General features: G+C 35.5%; 1 protein-coding gene across 1 annotated transcript in view; it reads right to left on the bottom strand.

The window, feature by feature from the left end:
• Window positions 1–16900, bottom strand: part of FOCAD (focadhesin) — a 122207-nt gene that overhangs the window by 47999 nt on the left and 57308 nt on the right. The window contains exons 16-20 of the mRNA XM_084504906.1: window positions 15428–15554; window positions 5815–5949; window positions 5387–5437; window positions 4542–4625; window positions 2920–3052 (exon numbers count right to left, since the gene is read on the bottom strand). Of these exons, the coding sequence (XP_084361032.1) occupies window positions 2920–3052; window positions 4542–4625; window positions 5387–5437; window positions 5815–5949; window positions 15428–15554 (530 nt within the window). The remainder of the gene's footprint in view (window positions 1–2919; window positions 3053–4541; window positions 4626–5386; window positions 5438–5814; window positions 5950–15427; window positions 15555–16900) is intronic.

The following is a 16900-nucleotide window of genomic DNA, read 5'->3' as shown; positions in this document are numbered from 1 at the left end:
GCTTTTACTATACAACCAAGTTTTAAGGGGATTTATAGTAACTAGGCTTGAAACTTTGGCACACAAGTTCTCAAATGAGATGTAGCCCTGTGTTGTCTAGAAACTTGAGAACATAGGAGACAAAACATCATTCAAGTTGTCTTTCTTAGTTCCCAGAAATACCTCTCACAGCTTGAAATAAAGTAGGTTTATACTGGAGCTTCCTTAAATCTCCTACTTTCACCAAGTTACTATATTTTTTGGGAATATTCTTTCCCAAATCAACTTCATAATAGAGTAGTAGTCTAAATCTGATAGGCTTTTATATCATGGCAGGAATGGTACCTATATCTGTGGTTTTTTTTTTCTACACGTAATGCCAACATATTTCATACAAAAACCTCACAATGCATTTCGCAAATTTCACTACGGGGATTGAAAGAAAAAATAAATCTATGTCCACATTTCTCAAGGACATATATGCTTCCAAGAAAACTAAATTTGACGACAGAAAAACACTATCCACACACCTATAAATTTATAAGAGCTTTTCTGTTTAGGGCGTTTACAGCAATAGAGAAAAACTCTGGAAGAGGCCAACTCATTTCTTTCTCTGTTGTTAAGTATCCACATTCACAGAGACACCCTAAGACAAGGAATACTCACTGTTGTTGTATTACTGCACTTGCTAGTCATGCCAAAGGACTGAATTGCATTAAAATCAATTCTTTGTGCAAGAGATACAACCCAAGGATCTAGGCTGCCAGACAGAAAAGCACTGAAATATCTGGGTAGATTTCATGAACATCTACATGTGAAGCAAATGACAGCTTAAAAAAAAAATCTTATTTTAAAGTTTGCAATCATTCTGAAGGAAAAAAATGTAACTTTACATAAACAAAATTCTTCACAACTTTCCTGCAGAGATACTCTCTGAATAACAATAACAAAACTAGTTGTTGTTTGAATTTTACAATTTTGTTATACGTGATTTTTTTTTTTTTTTTTTTTTTTTTTAACTCTCTGACTAACAGGTTTCAATTTTACAAAATTCAAGACGAAAAACTACTGAAATCAAAAATAATCTGTAACAAATATCATCATATCCATTCCCCTCCTTGTGGACTCCAATGCTTTGACACAATACAAAAACTGAAATGACAAATAAGTTTTAAAGGAGGTTGAGGAAGATACTGCTCAAAACTTAATTTTTCAATGCTTCACATAAGCAGACAACTATGATAAAGTAGAATTAGAGCATGTTCTCACCACTAGCCATAGAAAATCTACCTTTACTTTGTTTTCTGATTTTTCTCAGCTCTGTTGCATAAACACATCCTGTAGATTTGTAAGCCTGGGCATTTTCCTCACACAGAGCTGGAGAAGTCTCTTAGGAAAAAAAAAAATCCTGTAATTTAATAATAATGCCAGCAGCAAGACCACCTTCTGCTTGGAGGTCTGTGTTTTAACTGCAGTTACCATATCAGTTAAGTGTTCATCTTTTCAGGAAGAAGTATGTGGAGGATGAAAAAGTTAAAGATTTTCCCTCCCCTTGCAAGGATTAAAGAGGGATGGAGGGAGGAAAAAGTAGCAATTTAGAGTTTAAGGACTCAGCAAGGAAAAGCAAGAGAGATCTCTAGAGGAAGCAAGTGCTTTTAGTTTATTTAGTGTGCTCTAGCAAGGACTTCAGGGGAAAGTTTGAGAAATAGAGACTTGGAGATTTCCTAAAAAGCACCTAGATCTTTCTGCCTCCAAGCAATAAGATTTCAGTATCACGTCACAGCAAAATTCCACCAGGTATGACAGCATAGATTCAGCACCAATAGAATGAAGACCTAGTGGCTCTTGGGATATGGTTTCATAACTGTTCAGAGAGTGAAAATTCACAACCTCTGCCAGTCACTAAAGCTTTTGTTCAGGAACATCAAGCACGTTATGCCAGTCTTCCCTGCAAGCTTCCAGAATTCAATAATTATATAGGTTATTTCTCTAGGTGAGGTTGCATGTATTCCAGACTTAAACACAGAGTATTTCATCAACAGCTAGGAACCCTAACTAGAGGAAAATACAACAAAGATTAACTATCTCATTGCAGGATGCAATCACAAACTAATCTCAGGCATTCTAACAGTGAAACAACAATGCCTGTGTCCATGCACCAGTGTCACAATTTTCTAACTGGAAGTGGAAGATAGCATTAACTGTAGTAATTAAGTGAACTTAAACACAAAACCAAACAAAACCCCCACCAATGAACACTACAGGTGATTCAACTGCCTAGGTGTCAAAGTAAGCGCATCACCAAAACAACACCCCTTGAAGCATACTTCAGTATCAATATACATAACTTAAATTAAGTTTAGCACGATTATCTTCATTAATTGATTAGTTTTTGTATACTGCACTGTTTTAGTAGTATTTGTGCACAGTTAGAAAGCATGTGGTGCTCTTTATACTGGGAAAACTTTTATAAAACACTAGGTTTTGTGGGTTTAGTGGTGATTGCTATAGTTGTTGTTCTTTTGTTTGTTTTATTTTTCTTCTTCTTCAACATAAAATATAGACTTGAATTTAAAAATGTCGGCATGGTCTTCCCTGCTGAAATTGCACTTGCGTGAAACAACAGCCACTTGGACACTAAAAGCAAATAACAAGCAACTGCCTTTTGCTATAGGACAAAACACTTAAAATAATGATTTTTTAAATAACAATGTTTTTTTCCCAACATCAGGACCTCTGACCCACTCTTTTCCTAAGACTGGGTTGCAGGTTTTGATGTTCTTTCAAGTTTTACTTTATATTTTTTCCCTGTAATTTTTCAGATGACAGAAAAAAATCAGGCTGCTCTTTAGCATGACATTCCATTATAAGAAAGCCAAAGGCCTGTATAGTCGTTGTTACAAATCTGCAAAACAAACGTAAATACTGAAAATACTATACCTCCTAAAACAGAAGCTGGTGTTAGAAACAACAGTTTGATATATGAAGAACCTGGAACACAAAGGTCCAGCTCCTTCTCCTCCTCCTCTTCATTCATGTCTGTCTCTTCCAGCGGGTTAATTTCTCCTCGTGCCTAAAAGATTAAAAAAATGAAATGTCAGCACAAAACCTCTGAATCCTCATTAATTTTCATGATTCCAAATGTCAAAAATAGCAATTAAATACAAAAAGTTCCCTATTCCATTAATACACTCAATTTCATTAATTTGAAGCTGAAAGAATTAAAGCTTTCCTTGTACCTACATTAAATGCAGAATTGGTTGATAGAAATCACATGGATATGTAAATCCATAATATTTCTAGTAATGAAATTGATCTTGACAGTCATGCACTGAAATAGTATTACTAAAATTTAATTTTAATTCTGATTCTTCTAGCAAAGAGAAAAATAATGTTTTATATTGGCACTTTAATATGCACAGAGCATTTTCAATTTAAAATGGTATTTTTGTGTAAGTTTTGAGAATTTAAAGAACTACAACATATTCACAATGCTTTCAATGAAAATATATTTGTTTTCTAACAAGTGTAAAGTAGCAGCGTCAATAACACTGAAATACGGACTTAGCATTGCAGCAGCATTAAGAGCTTTCCCTCTTTCTATCTTGTGCTCTTCTACACAAAAGCATTCTTCACTTGCAAGGTTTATGCTCAACTCTTCTCGTTGATTTATATAAAGAAAGTATAGCTTTTAATTTTAAAGCTGCTTGTTTTGGCCTTTTCATAATAGGCAGTTACAACTCCCAAACAGAGCCAATCATGTCATAAGGCAGGAAATAAAATCTTACAGAAACATTTACTACATCATAAAGTACCAATGTAGTACCAACTATTGCTCAGTCTATCTTACAAGGTTATTCTAAAAAGGCAGAAAATAATTCACATAGATGACCTTACATGTTCTTCTCCTTCTACTATTTCATTTTGTAAGGTTATTGAGTCAACAGATCAGAAGGAAGTTTCGGATTTTAGCAGCTCTCTACATACTTAAGAAATTGTCCAATAAATAACTTCAATTCCTTTCTGGCTGCCTTTATCAACAACAACAACAACAACAACAAAGTAAAATATCATGCTTTAAAAGTTCAAAACAAACACAGAAAAAGTTTTCATCTTAGTTCCAAAGAAACACATGCTTCCGAAACCGACTTGCCCATTTCAGGAATAAGAGAGTACTAAGCACAAGTGAATACTGTTCCATCTATTGCAGTCATAAAAGAGCTCCTTAGTGTCAAGGCTCGATTGCATGTATTATTAGAAGACCATAAAATGGAAATCAGGGCCCAACAAATAACCCACTTAACTACTTAACTACTGAAAGAAGCAAAACTATCTTCTGACTGCCTATCCCTTGCTTAGCCTCCACTTGTGGCTTTCTTCTCGCATAAACCTTAGTTATGCTAATCATATGCAATACCATCCCATTTCACTAGCAGGAGTCCATTTTCCTTCTATGAAGTTCCTAGGGTTGTCTCATACAGATGACACATCCTTCTAAGAAAATACACCTCATGTAAGCTGGAAGTGACATGTCTTCACCGCTGAACATACAACATCGCTACCTGTTCAGGAAGGTGAAGAATTGTATGTTCTTCAGAGCCGAACGACGAAAGGGCTTTGTAGGCTGAAACTGCTACAATAGCATCCTAGAAAATCAGCAGAAAGAAAATCACAAGCATAGCATATGGCATTGTTTTATACTGGAAACCACAAACTAAAAGCCTAACCACTGAACACTGAAAAAGAATAACTGTACTTTTTTTTTTTTTTTTTTTTAGACAGCAATGCTTTCCTGAGGAACTCTCCAAATTTCTTGCTTACTTTTATATACAAATGCCAAATAAAAAGACCAATGATATAGGCCTTGATATTCCAATTGCTATACTCCATTACTGTATTTTGCTATACTTCATTACTGTATTAAGTGTAAGTAAGTAGAAGAATGAACTACATTTAAAATACATTTATTTGGTTCTATTAGCCTTAGAGCTACAATGGCCCAGCACTCCCACTGTTGTAATACCCCAGCAAAGAAATCAGGTGTACACACCTGTGTAGTTGGTCTGTGCTGACCTACACATGTTGTACTTACCTAGTTAGTTTAAAGCCCTGTTTTTGGCATTTTCCAAATTGAGTTAGTTATCACAGCTTCAGCTTAACCAAGAGCTTTACCTTGTCAATGATGAAGTCTACCAGGAGAATCAAACTACTTTGGTGTTGCAACTTTTATTGGGAGTTGTATATCTCAGAACCACCCTACCACTTTTCATGTGCATCAAACTGCTTCAAAAACAGCGTTGAACAGTGGATGACAAGAAGAAAATGAGATTGCTGACACAGATAACCTTTTCTTGACACAAATGTATAAACCTTAATATTGTTATTAATATTTTCAGTTGTTACCTACCTTGTTTTGTGTGTTTTTCCAAAGGAAGCTGATAACTTGAGCTTTGAATTTCTATAAAAGCAAACAACACGTGAACTGAGATTTTCTTTAAGCAAATAAGCAGTTGAAATAAAGGCACGTTACCTTACACAATCTGCTGCTTCAACATGTACTGAACTAGGAAAGTGGAAGGGGCACAGGTCTGAACTATAAACACACTCACGTGTCCTTACATTCTGGGAAGGGGGAAACATCTAATCAGCCTTACAATGGAATTTCTTACCTAGCTCTTCCGATTCATTAATGCAAGCTAAAATCATGAAACTCTACGGAAATTAATTAGGCAGGGGGTGCAATTTTAAAGATAGTTAAAAATAAGCAGGCACTTACAAAACTCATATGCAGAGACATGAAAAGAAAAAGAATCACCTAAGACAATGGGAACATACCTCATATTCATTTGTATTCACTGTTAATGAGGGAACCAGGGCAAACAATTCATTCAGTGCTTTTAAAATAAGGGGTCTTGTATCACAACTCAGCTTCGGTGACAGAGCATTCCACGTAGAACGAATGCAAACAACCTGAAGGGAAAGTTGGAGGAATCATTAATAACAGCAACCCCAACCTGCATGGCATAACATTTGCTTCCAGCACTTGCTTTCTTTCTTCCTATTCAGGAATATGAATTAATATAGGTTGCATTAAAAACAAACAAACAAAAAAGAAGCAGCTACAAGCACGTTAAAAATTCATTTGTATTAACCATCTCACAATGTATTCACTGATGTCATACAATAATACTACATGAAACCTCATCAGATAAAGCAGCTATCCAATAGGAATAAATAAGAGTATTGCAGCAGTACAAATAAAGCTGCAGATGCAGAATCCATATTCATAAACACAACCACTCTACTTGACTTTAGTTAGCTTAGGAGCAGGCTGTCTCTGGAGTTCAACCGGATGGAGGCAGAGAAAGCTATGTTCCTCGGGAGCCCTCCAAAACAAAATGTCCTTAATGTTTAAACCCAACCAAATCCCAATAAATGTGCGGAACAGAAAGAAGGAATGTAAAACTGCAGGAATCCAGAAGGCATTGAAAAGAAGTCAAACTAAAATAAACACTAATACCATAACTTCACGAGCCCTTAACTAAGCAGTTCATGTATTGAACAACTGACATTAAAGGAAAAATGAACCACAAACATGAAGAAAAAATCATTCTGCGAAGAAGACAGAGACAGTAACATACTTTTAACTGTTAACTTAGAAATACTGTGGAACTGGTTGAAAATCACGGAATTTATTTTTATTTTATTATTCTATTAGTTTGGGGTCTTCTAATTTACATTCCAAGTCCTCATCAGACAGTAGCTAGCCTTACCCTTTTAAATCTCCCCTTGCAGTCCTATTAGGGGCCAGAAAGTTACTTTGCATTAAATAGAAGGTGATGGATAGATGCCCCTTACATATGTTTCTCCAATCCCAAGGTATTAGTTCATTAAAATAAAAATCAACTACACCAAAATTTGGTCAATGCAGCTAAAACCAAGAGCATCTGCAAACATCCATTCTACAAAGAATCCAATATAAACTGGGAATTCATGCTCTTGCAGTTTTTTCAATTCAGAACACTAATATGGTTATAAGACAAATATATCCTGAAAAGCAAAGTAACTTGTCATTACAGATAATGAAATCCTATACTCAGAGCACCTTGAAGGGTATGGTTTTGAGGCTGATATTTTTCAGCTTAGAAAGCATGGATGAATAAATAAATAAATATATTCTTCTAACAAAAAGATAACACCACATTGAAAGAATTCTACCTTGCTCTTTAATACCTGTAGGGAAAGCTAAGTAATTAAGTTTCAAAACTTAACAGTCCTGGGGGTTAGGTGGCAAAAAAGACCATCAGAAAAGAATTCTAATTCCTATCCAAGATGAAGTGGAAAGTGTTACAACTATGCTAAGCTAAAACTACGTGAAGTCTTACGGATCTGCTCAACACATATATAAATATGTATATATCTTTATTACATGCTCTTATGTATATATCTTTATTACTTAATCTAATAGCTAAAATTTATATCAGATTGAAGAACTTCTTCCCCATCCACATTCTGCACTTGATATGCAACGCCAAATTGCTCAACTTTTTTGCCCCAGCCAACTCTGACTTTCATGGCTCACAAGTGCATTGTAAATTACATTTTCATCAACCCTCGTATTACAGCGTTGTTTCACAGAAAAAAAAAAAAAAAAAGGTTCTATTTATCAAGTCAATAGATACTTCGTTCTTTTGCAAGGTACTTGGAAGAATATTCTGTAAAGATGCTTCATTTTCCAGGCCTCAATACAAAAAGGCATTCTATTTTCAGCCTAGTTTTAAATACATAAACAGTCTCACTAAATATGAGATCACTTTTTGTGCTTAAGTTTGTGATTTTTCTTACATACTTTAACAAACTACCTGTAATTCAAAGTCATGAGTCTATATAATGGTTAGCAACTACTTATTAAAGCATTTAAGACACTATGCCTAGAAATTCAGAAATTCACATATTATTAGCATAAAATTTTACAGTAGAGAGAGAGAGAGAGAGAGAGATTAAGCTTTTGGATCATAAGAAAGGATTAGGAAGCAGGCATTGGAATTTTATTTTCTTAGAGACCTTGGAAGAATGAAAAGGCTTTGATTTCTCCTAACTGTAAAAAGGAATACTGACAGAAAAGCCGCAGTTGTACTGCATTTCCGCACATAGTATAGGGGGGTCTTTAAGGTCTCTTCCAACCCAAGCCGTTCTGTGATTCTTTGATGATATTGTATGTGGGTGTCCCACATGCACTTCTTCTGATGTAAGTTTTATCAGAAGTTTTTGTTGTTGCCTTTTAAACCATTCATCTATAACTCTTTATTAGGTAAATTTATCTGTAAGACTAATATACACTTGATATCAAAAAAGCAGTCAACTCATCAATGAGCCTGTTTCTGAGAGCTGACAGAGGAGGATGCTGCAGTATCTGGTAACTGAGAACATTCAGGGTGAGGTGTCCAGAACATGTCTATGTGTTAGAAGAGTTGCTGCCATTAGTGATGTCTTCCATATTCATCCTATCTTACATCAAGCTGAAAGACTAAGTCTTTACTACTACTTAGTTATTCAACACAACTTATTCAATTTACTTAATATAGTGAAGAAAATAATGAGAATATATGCACACTGCTACTGTAATTACAACACAGCAGTAAGACATGATTGGCTCTACTTAGCTTTTCCTGGATATAAAAATAATCTTTACCTGGCTTATCTTTGTCTTTCAGGATCTGTATGATGGTTCAATGAGCAGTCAATACAATATAACGTTTGGCATTTCTAGGCACTAGGAAATGAGCATAAGATATTCAGCCAGTTGTATAGCTGTAGCTGAAGAATTATCCAAAAGATCACAAAGAGAAGTGCCTGTATTCCATAGGAAAACAGACACTATTATGGGTACAAAAAATTGACCATTTTTCCTTGCAATGTTTTTCCAGTTGCCAGTGTTTTCTCTTTGTAAGGAGTAATATATTTTAGTGAAAACTTCAATAATTTCCCTGAAGCATTTGATCAAATCCCACACTGCTCCCTGTGGAGAATTTCACTTTTCAGATGTTGTCATTATGTCTAAAATAATTCTGTCAGAGTTGTTATCTGTTGCTACTATTTATCTTTCAGATTTCAGACAACAACAGTGGAGCAAAACGGGAAAAGCCACAAAGCAAAAACCAAACAAAACCAAAATAAACAAACAAAAACACCCAAACCCATAAGAATGCAGGGCATATAACCAAAGTCTAAAAGAAAAAAGAAGTATATACTGAGCCTTTTAAAGGGGAAACATTCCAGAACTGCAAATTAAAACTTTTCTTTAAACAATCAGTGCAACTGTTATGAAATTTTTTTCCAGATCTATGAAATTAAAACAAAACAATGGAAGACTCAGAGACAAATACAAATCCACCTATATAATGAAATTAAATGACGAGATGTTTATTAACATATTCCATAAAAGCATTGAAAAAGACAGTTTTAGCATTACTCCATATTGAGAAAAACAACATGCTCAATATCACAGCTAATTGCTGAATTAAGCAGTCATTTCACTGCCTGCAAAGAACACGTTAGAGAACAGTTTCAAACACTGGAGATGCCTTTTGAGTTGAACCGATTTATGAATTGAAAACCCATGGGAATATTTCTATGGTAACGAACACTGAAGGCTAGAAACACTTAATCTGATTACATTGCGAGTGAAAACGATGCCTCCCCTTCCCATCTCTTGAAACACACTATTTGCAAGAATGAGAAATATCTCTTCAGTACCCAGAAGAACAGACATGTCTATTAACACAGTAAGGTCTTACTACACTTATAAGCTATCTTGAATTTTTAACTTGGTAATGAACTGGTTGTCTGGAAACAGAAAATACACCTTGAATTACTATTTAGAAAAACAAATAAATTTGTGTATTAGTGGAGTCTGATTAAAGGATGACTACTAAATGATAAGCTAACAAAGACAGTTTCATTTCATTCTGTCCTAGAGTATCACATACATTATCCGCTTTTGGATAACAGGTAAGAAGACCATTAGAAAGACAATCTTTCTAACCAAAGATATACATGTATGATAACCATATAACTTTGGAGCTCTCAGTACTTCCGGTAAAAATATAAAACAGAATGCACTGTGTTTTCCTGTTATATTTAAGTTTTACTTTAAAATGGCAAGCTTACTTCTGGACAAACCACTAAACAGAAATGTATTTACTAGAAGGGAAAAAAATAAAAGCTAAGATTTCCTGATGTCAAAGAGATAAAACGCACTCCTACTTTATGTGACCTACTGCTCTAGAAGTAGCAGATATATAGCAGTAGAAATAATGAGAAGCGAGTTACACAGAGCAAGTTGCCTCTCCTGTTGGGTGGATTGTGGACCACAACACTTGTGTAGGAGCAATTCTCAAGGTTGTGGTTGGCACAGCTGATCGCTCTATGTGACCACTAGCATGTGACAATTATCTTGCAGCCTATATATTTTCTATCCTGAGGCAGCATCATGTAAGAAGAGGGCTTTTCTCCTTTATATATTTTATTTTATTTTTTTGCAGTCAAGACATTTATTCTGCTCAAAACTTATGGAATTTTGAAAAACCAAAGCAGCATTGCTTTCTAACCTAGAAAACACAGTTGTGAATAGGCCTTGTTTAACAGCTTTCTAAACAACTCCATCACCTCTTAGCAACCTTGAGATCACTTACTAGAGTATGCACAAAAGAAAAATGGTACCCCAGTACAATTGTAGTTCTTATTAAAACCAATCTGGTAGGTTCAATAGAAAGACAAACCAGATTGCTCAGCCTGTCATTGTCCCCACATGATCCTCAGGTGGCTATTCCTCAATTATTTGTCTTCCTCTCTTGCTTTTCTGTAAAATCTTACCATTGAATCTGTTTATTCAAATAATAAATATGATGATACCCATGTCAACTATTCTATTCTCCATTTATTGCAGAGCAACCCCACATTTTTCACAATGATTGCCTGAAATTCTCTATCTCCTCCCAACTACAACTAGGACAAAACTTACCCAAATTTTTCCAGAACATGTAACTGTAGCAAAAGCCACCAGACATATCCTCTGCTATTAAGTATCTAAGAGCCAGCTAGAGAAATACCTGCAACTTGCAAAAGTAAAGGTCATACCATTGCTTTACATAACTGCAACCCACTACGTTAACAAAAGATAGACCCCTGTTGCCTTCTGAAATTTAAAGACAAATACAATACAGGAATAAATCAAAGTAAATAAACCCATCTTTCTTTTAAACATATTTTAGCCAATATTCCAACATGCTTCCAAAATGAGAGGTTCAGGCTGGATGTTAGGAACAGGTTCTTCACTGTGAGAGTGGTTGGGCACTGGAACAGGCTCCCTGGGAAGTAGTCACAGCAGCAAGTCTGCTGGAGTTGAAGAAGCATTTGGACAGTGCTCTCAGACATAGGGTCTGATCTTTGTGGGTCCCATACAATTGAAGATATTCTATGATTCTATGAAATCAGCTGATATGATGGTGCTGCAGAGGCAGAAGCACTTCTATTAATCCTGAGCATTAACAGCAGAACCACACCTCAGTGTCATTTCCACAAAGAAAGGCTGGCTGTGATCATCATATCCAGTCTGTCTGCATTTAAATATGAAATGCTTACAATGAAGTTTCAGCTACAAAATGGGAATTCTTGTGGACTACACAGTTTTCCAGTTTCTGCTAAGCATTTAGATCACAGTTTTCCTTAATTTATTTTGTGCATGCAATGAATAGATGAAGTTGAAAAGCAAACAGAAGATGTAAAATACAACTTGAAACCACTGTTAGTGTTTTAAATTGCACAATTTACGACAACATTTACTGCACAGTTTAAGACAACATTTAATTTTTATATACTTATTGTGCATATATGTATTTATATATATTTATTGTCATATTATGTGTTCTGAAGAAAATCAAATTTTCCTAAGCTTAGAAAGTTAGTAACTTCTTCACTTAAAACACGCTAATGATTTCAGTCTTCCTGAAGATACTCAAGTGTCCAGAAAGCTACTGCTATATTTCATTTCTTACAAAGACTGCAAGAGTACTCACTATCCTGTTGCTGAAACCAGAAGACAATGTTAGAATTTTGTTCCAGTCTTAAAACAATAAAAATGATAGTAATAAAAATCAAATGAATTAACAAAATATATACAATAGAAAAGCTTGGGACAGCAAAAATAGGTAGAAAGACGGAAGAAAATGTGCTAACACTGGCTACACTGCACCAGTATGCCACAGAAAATGCCAGATCACTGTAGCAAATATTTCCAAGATTAAGATGTTGTGTTTTGGCAGGTGTAGACAGAGGAACTGTGTGTAATCATGTAATATAATACAATCATAAGAAGAATCAAGTTTACACTGCCAATGTACTTTTGATACTTCCAGCTTTCAAAAACCAGAAATCACACCAGCAACGAACATGCATTGAAACAAATTTTGGTGGCTGACTTGAAAGCAAAGCTGGTAACATGATTTTTATCTAGTAAGTTCAGATGGAAAAAAAAAAAAGAAGCAGAGGCACTTTTAGCAGCAGCAACAGGCAATCAGAAAATCAAACGTATCCTTACAATTGCATATATTCTGACTCTTAAGTGTTCAGCAGACCAGCTGGACTCAGCACAGGCCAATAAGGTTTCTAGGCAACTTATTTTATTTGTCCATTAATTGTTATGAAAAACTCCTGCCTATACAGAGAGCTTATTCGGGCACAAAGCAGAGACCCTGGCATCTCCCTTCAACATATATTCTGCACAGGTAAGCCACTGCTGGCTGAAGAGTTCAAATATAAATTAGGTTGTTAATTATGTACAAGACCAGTGATACAAAGTAAGGAAGATGACAGTGAGACATGAATCAGACCTGGTAAAGAGAAACTTTGAGTCCAAGAAGAATGTAATGGTTTTCTGATAATATCTCAGTACAGATTGATGTTTTTAAGAATACATTTATGAAGTGTATGCTGTTTAAACAACATCCTGCTTCGTAATTCCTTCTAAATGTCAAACTCAGTCAACATAATTTGTTCTCAAATAAGTTTTTAGTTCATTATATTGCTCTGATGTTTACTTTCTGATCAATAAAACAAATAAATGTCGATTGAGGAAGTAAACAACAAGAAACCACTTCCACAAAAAGGCTGGTAAGGGGCTTAAAATACTATGCCTAGCAGTTTCATTCTTGAATGTTTCTTGGCTTTCATACAGTACTTGACACATGAAACCAATTAGAAGCCAGGATAGATGGCCTCATAGCAAATACACTGACTTCTGTTAAAATCACATTAGGAAAAAAAAAAATTACCCAGAAACAGGAAATGTGGTCTGGCAAGAACTGTGTGTATTTTACATTTTTGATGCGCAAGTCACTGTGTACTAGTCATGAAGACCTTTAGTTAGACACACAAAGAAAATTTTAAAAGGGGCTTAGCCCTTCTTGTAAGTCATGCAAAAGTAAAGCTAATACTCCCAATGCTATTCATGTAGTGTTATTTACTTTGCATAAAGCCTTTACATTTACACCAAATGATTACTGCAGTCAATGAACTGGAAGACTATTCTTCCACAACATTTGACCAAAAAAAATCAATGTTACAGCAAGTTTTACTACAGCATTACTTTTACAAAGAAGCCTTTCTGAGACTCTCAGTACCCTCCTTTGACAAGTCACCCAATGTATATAGTTCCCTCATCAACTATGTCAACACTAAACATAAGAAAATGTAGTTTGTTATACCAGTGCAGAAGTTGACTAAAAATCAGGCGCTCACTAAAACCCTGTGCCTAAGCAGCTGCACACTGAAAAACTCAAAGAAATAAAATCCCTTTCACATGGCAGAAAGTGAGAAAGTACCAAAACAAAACCCTCTGACTACAACTTGTCGGGTGCCTGCTCTGCAGACTGGAATCTAGATACTAAAAAAAGGATAGACTGCCTTACTTACCCCCAGATGGTTACCCAGTTTACCAAAACACAAGGGAATATACTCTATTAAAGTTTCAGTATCCCAACATGACAGGTCTAGTCTCTCAAAGCATTATATTGTCATGAAGTTAGGGAAACAAAGCAGTCTCAGGATGGCCTGTAAGAATTAGGAAAGGAAAATGTTCAGCGTCCATAAAGTGATTATTCCCTTTCTTCTACTCTGAGTACCGTGAGTCGTCTCAGCCTTCCCACTTCTCACCAGTAGTCCAGTACTTCTGTTCTCAAATGATGTTTTTTTTTTAATAGGATGTGATAGTCTACTTGTTATAGAGTTAGCTCCTGGTTCTTTGCAAAAAACAAAGTCTAAATATAATCCAGCTTGGGAAAACACCACCAATACTCAGGCCAGCATTCAAAGAATGTCTATGAGCTTAAGAAAAGCCATACTCCATACCAAAACCAAACACATTAATTACCCTGAACAAGTTGTTTCTCTGTACCTACCGCCTGAAGCTATTTAACTATATTAAATACTAATGTCTATGGACTACTAACCATTTTATATGTTGCTCATGAACTGTTGACGTGATTGCACATGTATAATGTGCTAATAGCTAGCATCTTTTACTGGATCAGCTTCAATGCGGTAAACACTGCACTAAGAGTCAGGAAGCGGATAAACTTAAAATTGCTGTTTGGCAGTGAATGGGTAATCACATATTCCTGCAGGCTATCATTAGTCCCCTAACTCAGACAGCCTGCACAGTCTACAATGTATCCAGAGGGTGATTCTAAGCACGTCTGCATTGCCACGTCTGGGATGTCACTGAAAACAAGGGGTCTTAGATCCTAACTCTGGGGTTCACAGAACCACAGGACAATTTGGGTTGGAAAGGAGGTTTCTAGTCCAATCTCCTGCTTGAAGCAGGGTCAGTATGAGATCAGGCCCCGTTGCTCAAGGTTTTATCCAAATGCAACTCAAAAACCTCCAAGAACAGAGACAGCAGCATGTTCCAATGCTCATCTGTCCTTATCATCACTAATGAATGCATTACATGAAAACAGGAGCCTCCCCATTACAAGTGATTCCTTTCCCTACTAGGTAAGCTATGTGAATAAGAGTCAGAAGGGTAGTCCAGGAAGAAGGTAAGACAAACAAGATGATTTACATACTTTTCAGCCAATCAGAATTATGTGCCAGACAGCTGTTCCTTTCATAGCTGAAGGAAAAACTGCATGAAAAGGTGTTTTTGACACAAACTGTAATGCTGACTTCAATTCTAAATCAAGCACAGAGGACTGACCTGCTGCAGTGAAAAGTCACAGTATGGTCTCTCAGGAACAGTTAATTAATGCTGGAAGAAAGAAATTCTATTCACCAGAAGAAAAAATCTGTTAGAATTGAATGCACTCAAAAAATAAAGTCTGCTAGGGGAAAAAAAAAAAATGTTTGCAAGCAAAACATGAAACACAGTGACAAGGCAATTTAACCTTACCTCAGCCTCACAAAGTGCCTGAAGACCCTGTAATACTATAGCAGCAGGTGAAGCTTGATCAGGCTTTGTGCACTCATTTAATACCTGGGAAATAGCAGCCAACATGTCTGCTCCATGCTGGTATGGCCTAAAGGAAAAAACAAACAAACAAAAAAAACCATGAAGATAATAGGACAGTATTCACGCATACACACAAATTCTACTGGATATACAAAAAATCATTAAGTGTTGGTTCTACAGAAGTAACTACTAAAATAGATCAAAACTGAGAGGAAGAAAAAATACAAGGGAGGAAGTGGTAGAGAGCTCTAAACGTCAGACAGAAGTGTATCAGGAAATATCAAGTTTGAAATAAAAAAATAAATAAATAAATCACCAAATAGTTAAGTTACAGAACTCTTTTTCCAAGGATGTATTTGAAAATATTATACCATCAAGAAGTTGCCAAGAAAGAAAATCTACTGTGTGCTATTAAGGACACTACCCTCTGCTTCTTTCTTGTAGTCCTCTATAGGCACTCACTGCTGTGTATCGTTGCAGATTCTGGCAACAAAAGACTTTGTTTGGCCTGATAAATCATCCTTACATCAGCTAGGAACTTTCTTTTCAAATACATTTTTGCTTCAGCTATTTCTTTGGTCTCTCTCCTTCAATGACTTCATGGGCTACTTGTTTGTTTCCAGTCTTTTAGTATCCATTCAGTCTCTCAGGGTAAAAAACAAAAAACAAACAAACAACAGACAAAAAACCTTCAACTACTGATTTGGTAGATCCTCTCACCTTTTCTGTAAGAACTTTGAGTGAATACCATCTGCTGAGGTGCTTTATATGCATAGAACATTCAGGCTCTCTCTAATTGCTCGCACTTTCTTCCAAGTAATTTCTAACTGCACTATGAACAGTGCTTTATACCTGAACGTTAATTACAGCATTTACTTGTCAAAGAAAACACTCCAGCTGCATTTAAATTCCTCTCTCGATGTTCACTTTTTTTTTTTTTTTTTTAACTGTTTTTTGGAAAACGTTTGATAAAATTAAATATTAAAACTCCATCTTTATTTTGACTCATTTCAGCTTTCTGTTAGAAGAAAGTGAAAAATAGAACCCAAAAGGTAAATGACAAACCAAAGAGATGGTATAATGCACATAAAACCAGAAGTAATTGATAATGTGTTTAAAAATAATCTTTACAAAAACTGTAAATTATTACTAAATACCAACATTCATGGATTGTGACAACTGGAAAGGATCAAAATACCATCCAGACAGATTTGTTAAACTGTGTTCTGCAGCCAGTATTATTAGTTCTACATAAAGACCACCAATTTGCATGTGACAAAAAATTACTTTTCAGAAAAGCACCCAGTCTTTCTTTGAATAGATCAAAAGTCTTAGCTGTTTCTTCCAATAGTTCATTACTCTTTTTATAATTTGCAGTTGGCATGCTTCAATTTTCTGTTCTGGATCAGTATG

This window comes from Aythya ferina, assembly GCF_964211825.1.
Source record: "Aythya ferina genome assembly, chromosome: Z".
In the NCBI taxonomy this organism is placed as follows: domain Eukaryota; kingdom Metazoa; phylum Chordata; class Aves; order Anseriformes; family Anatidae; genus Aythya; species Aythya ferina.
This window is presented reverse-complemented; position numbering and strand designations above follow the sequence as displayed.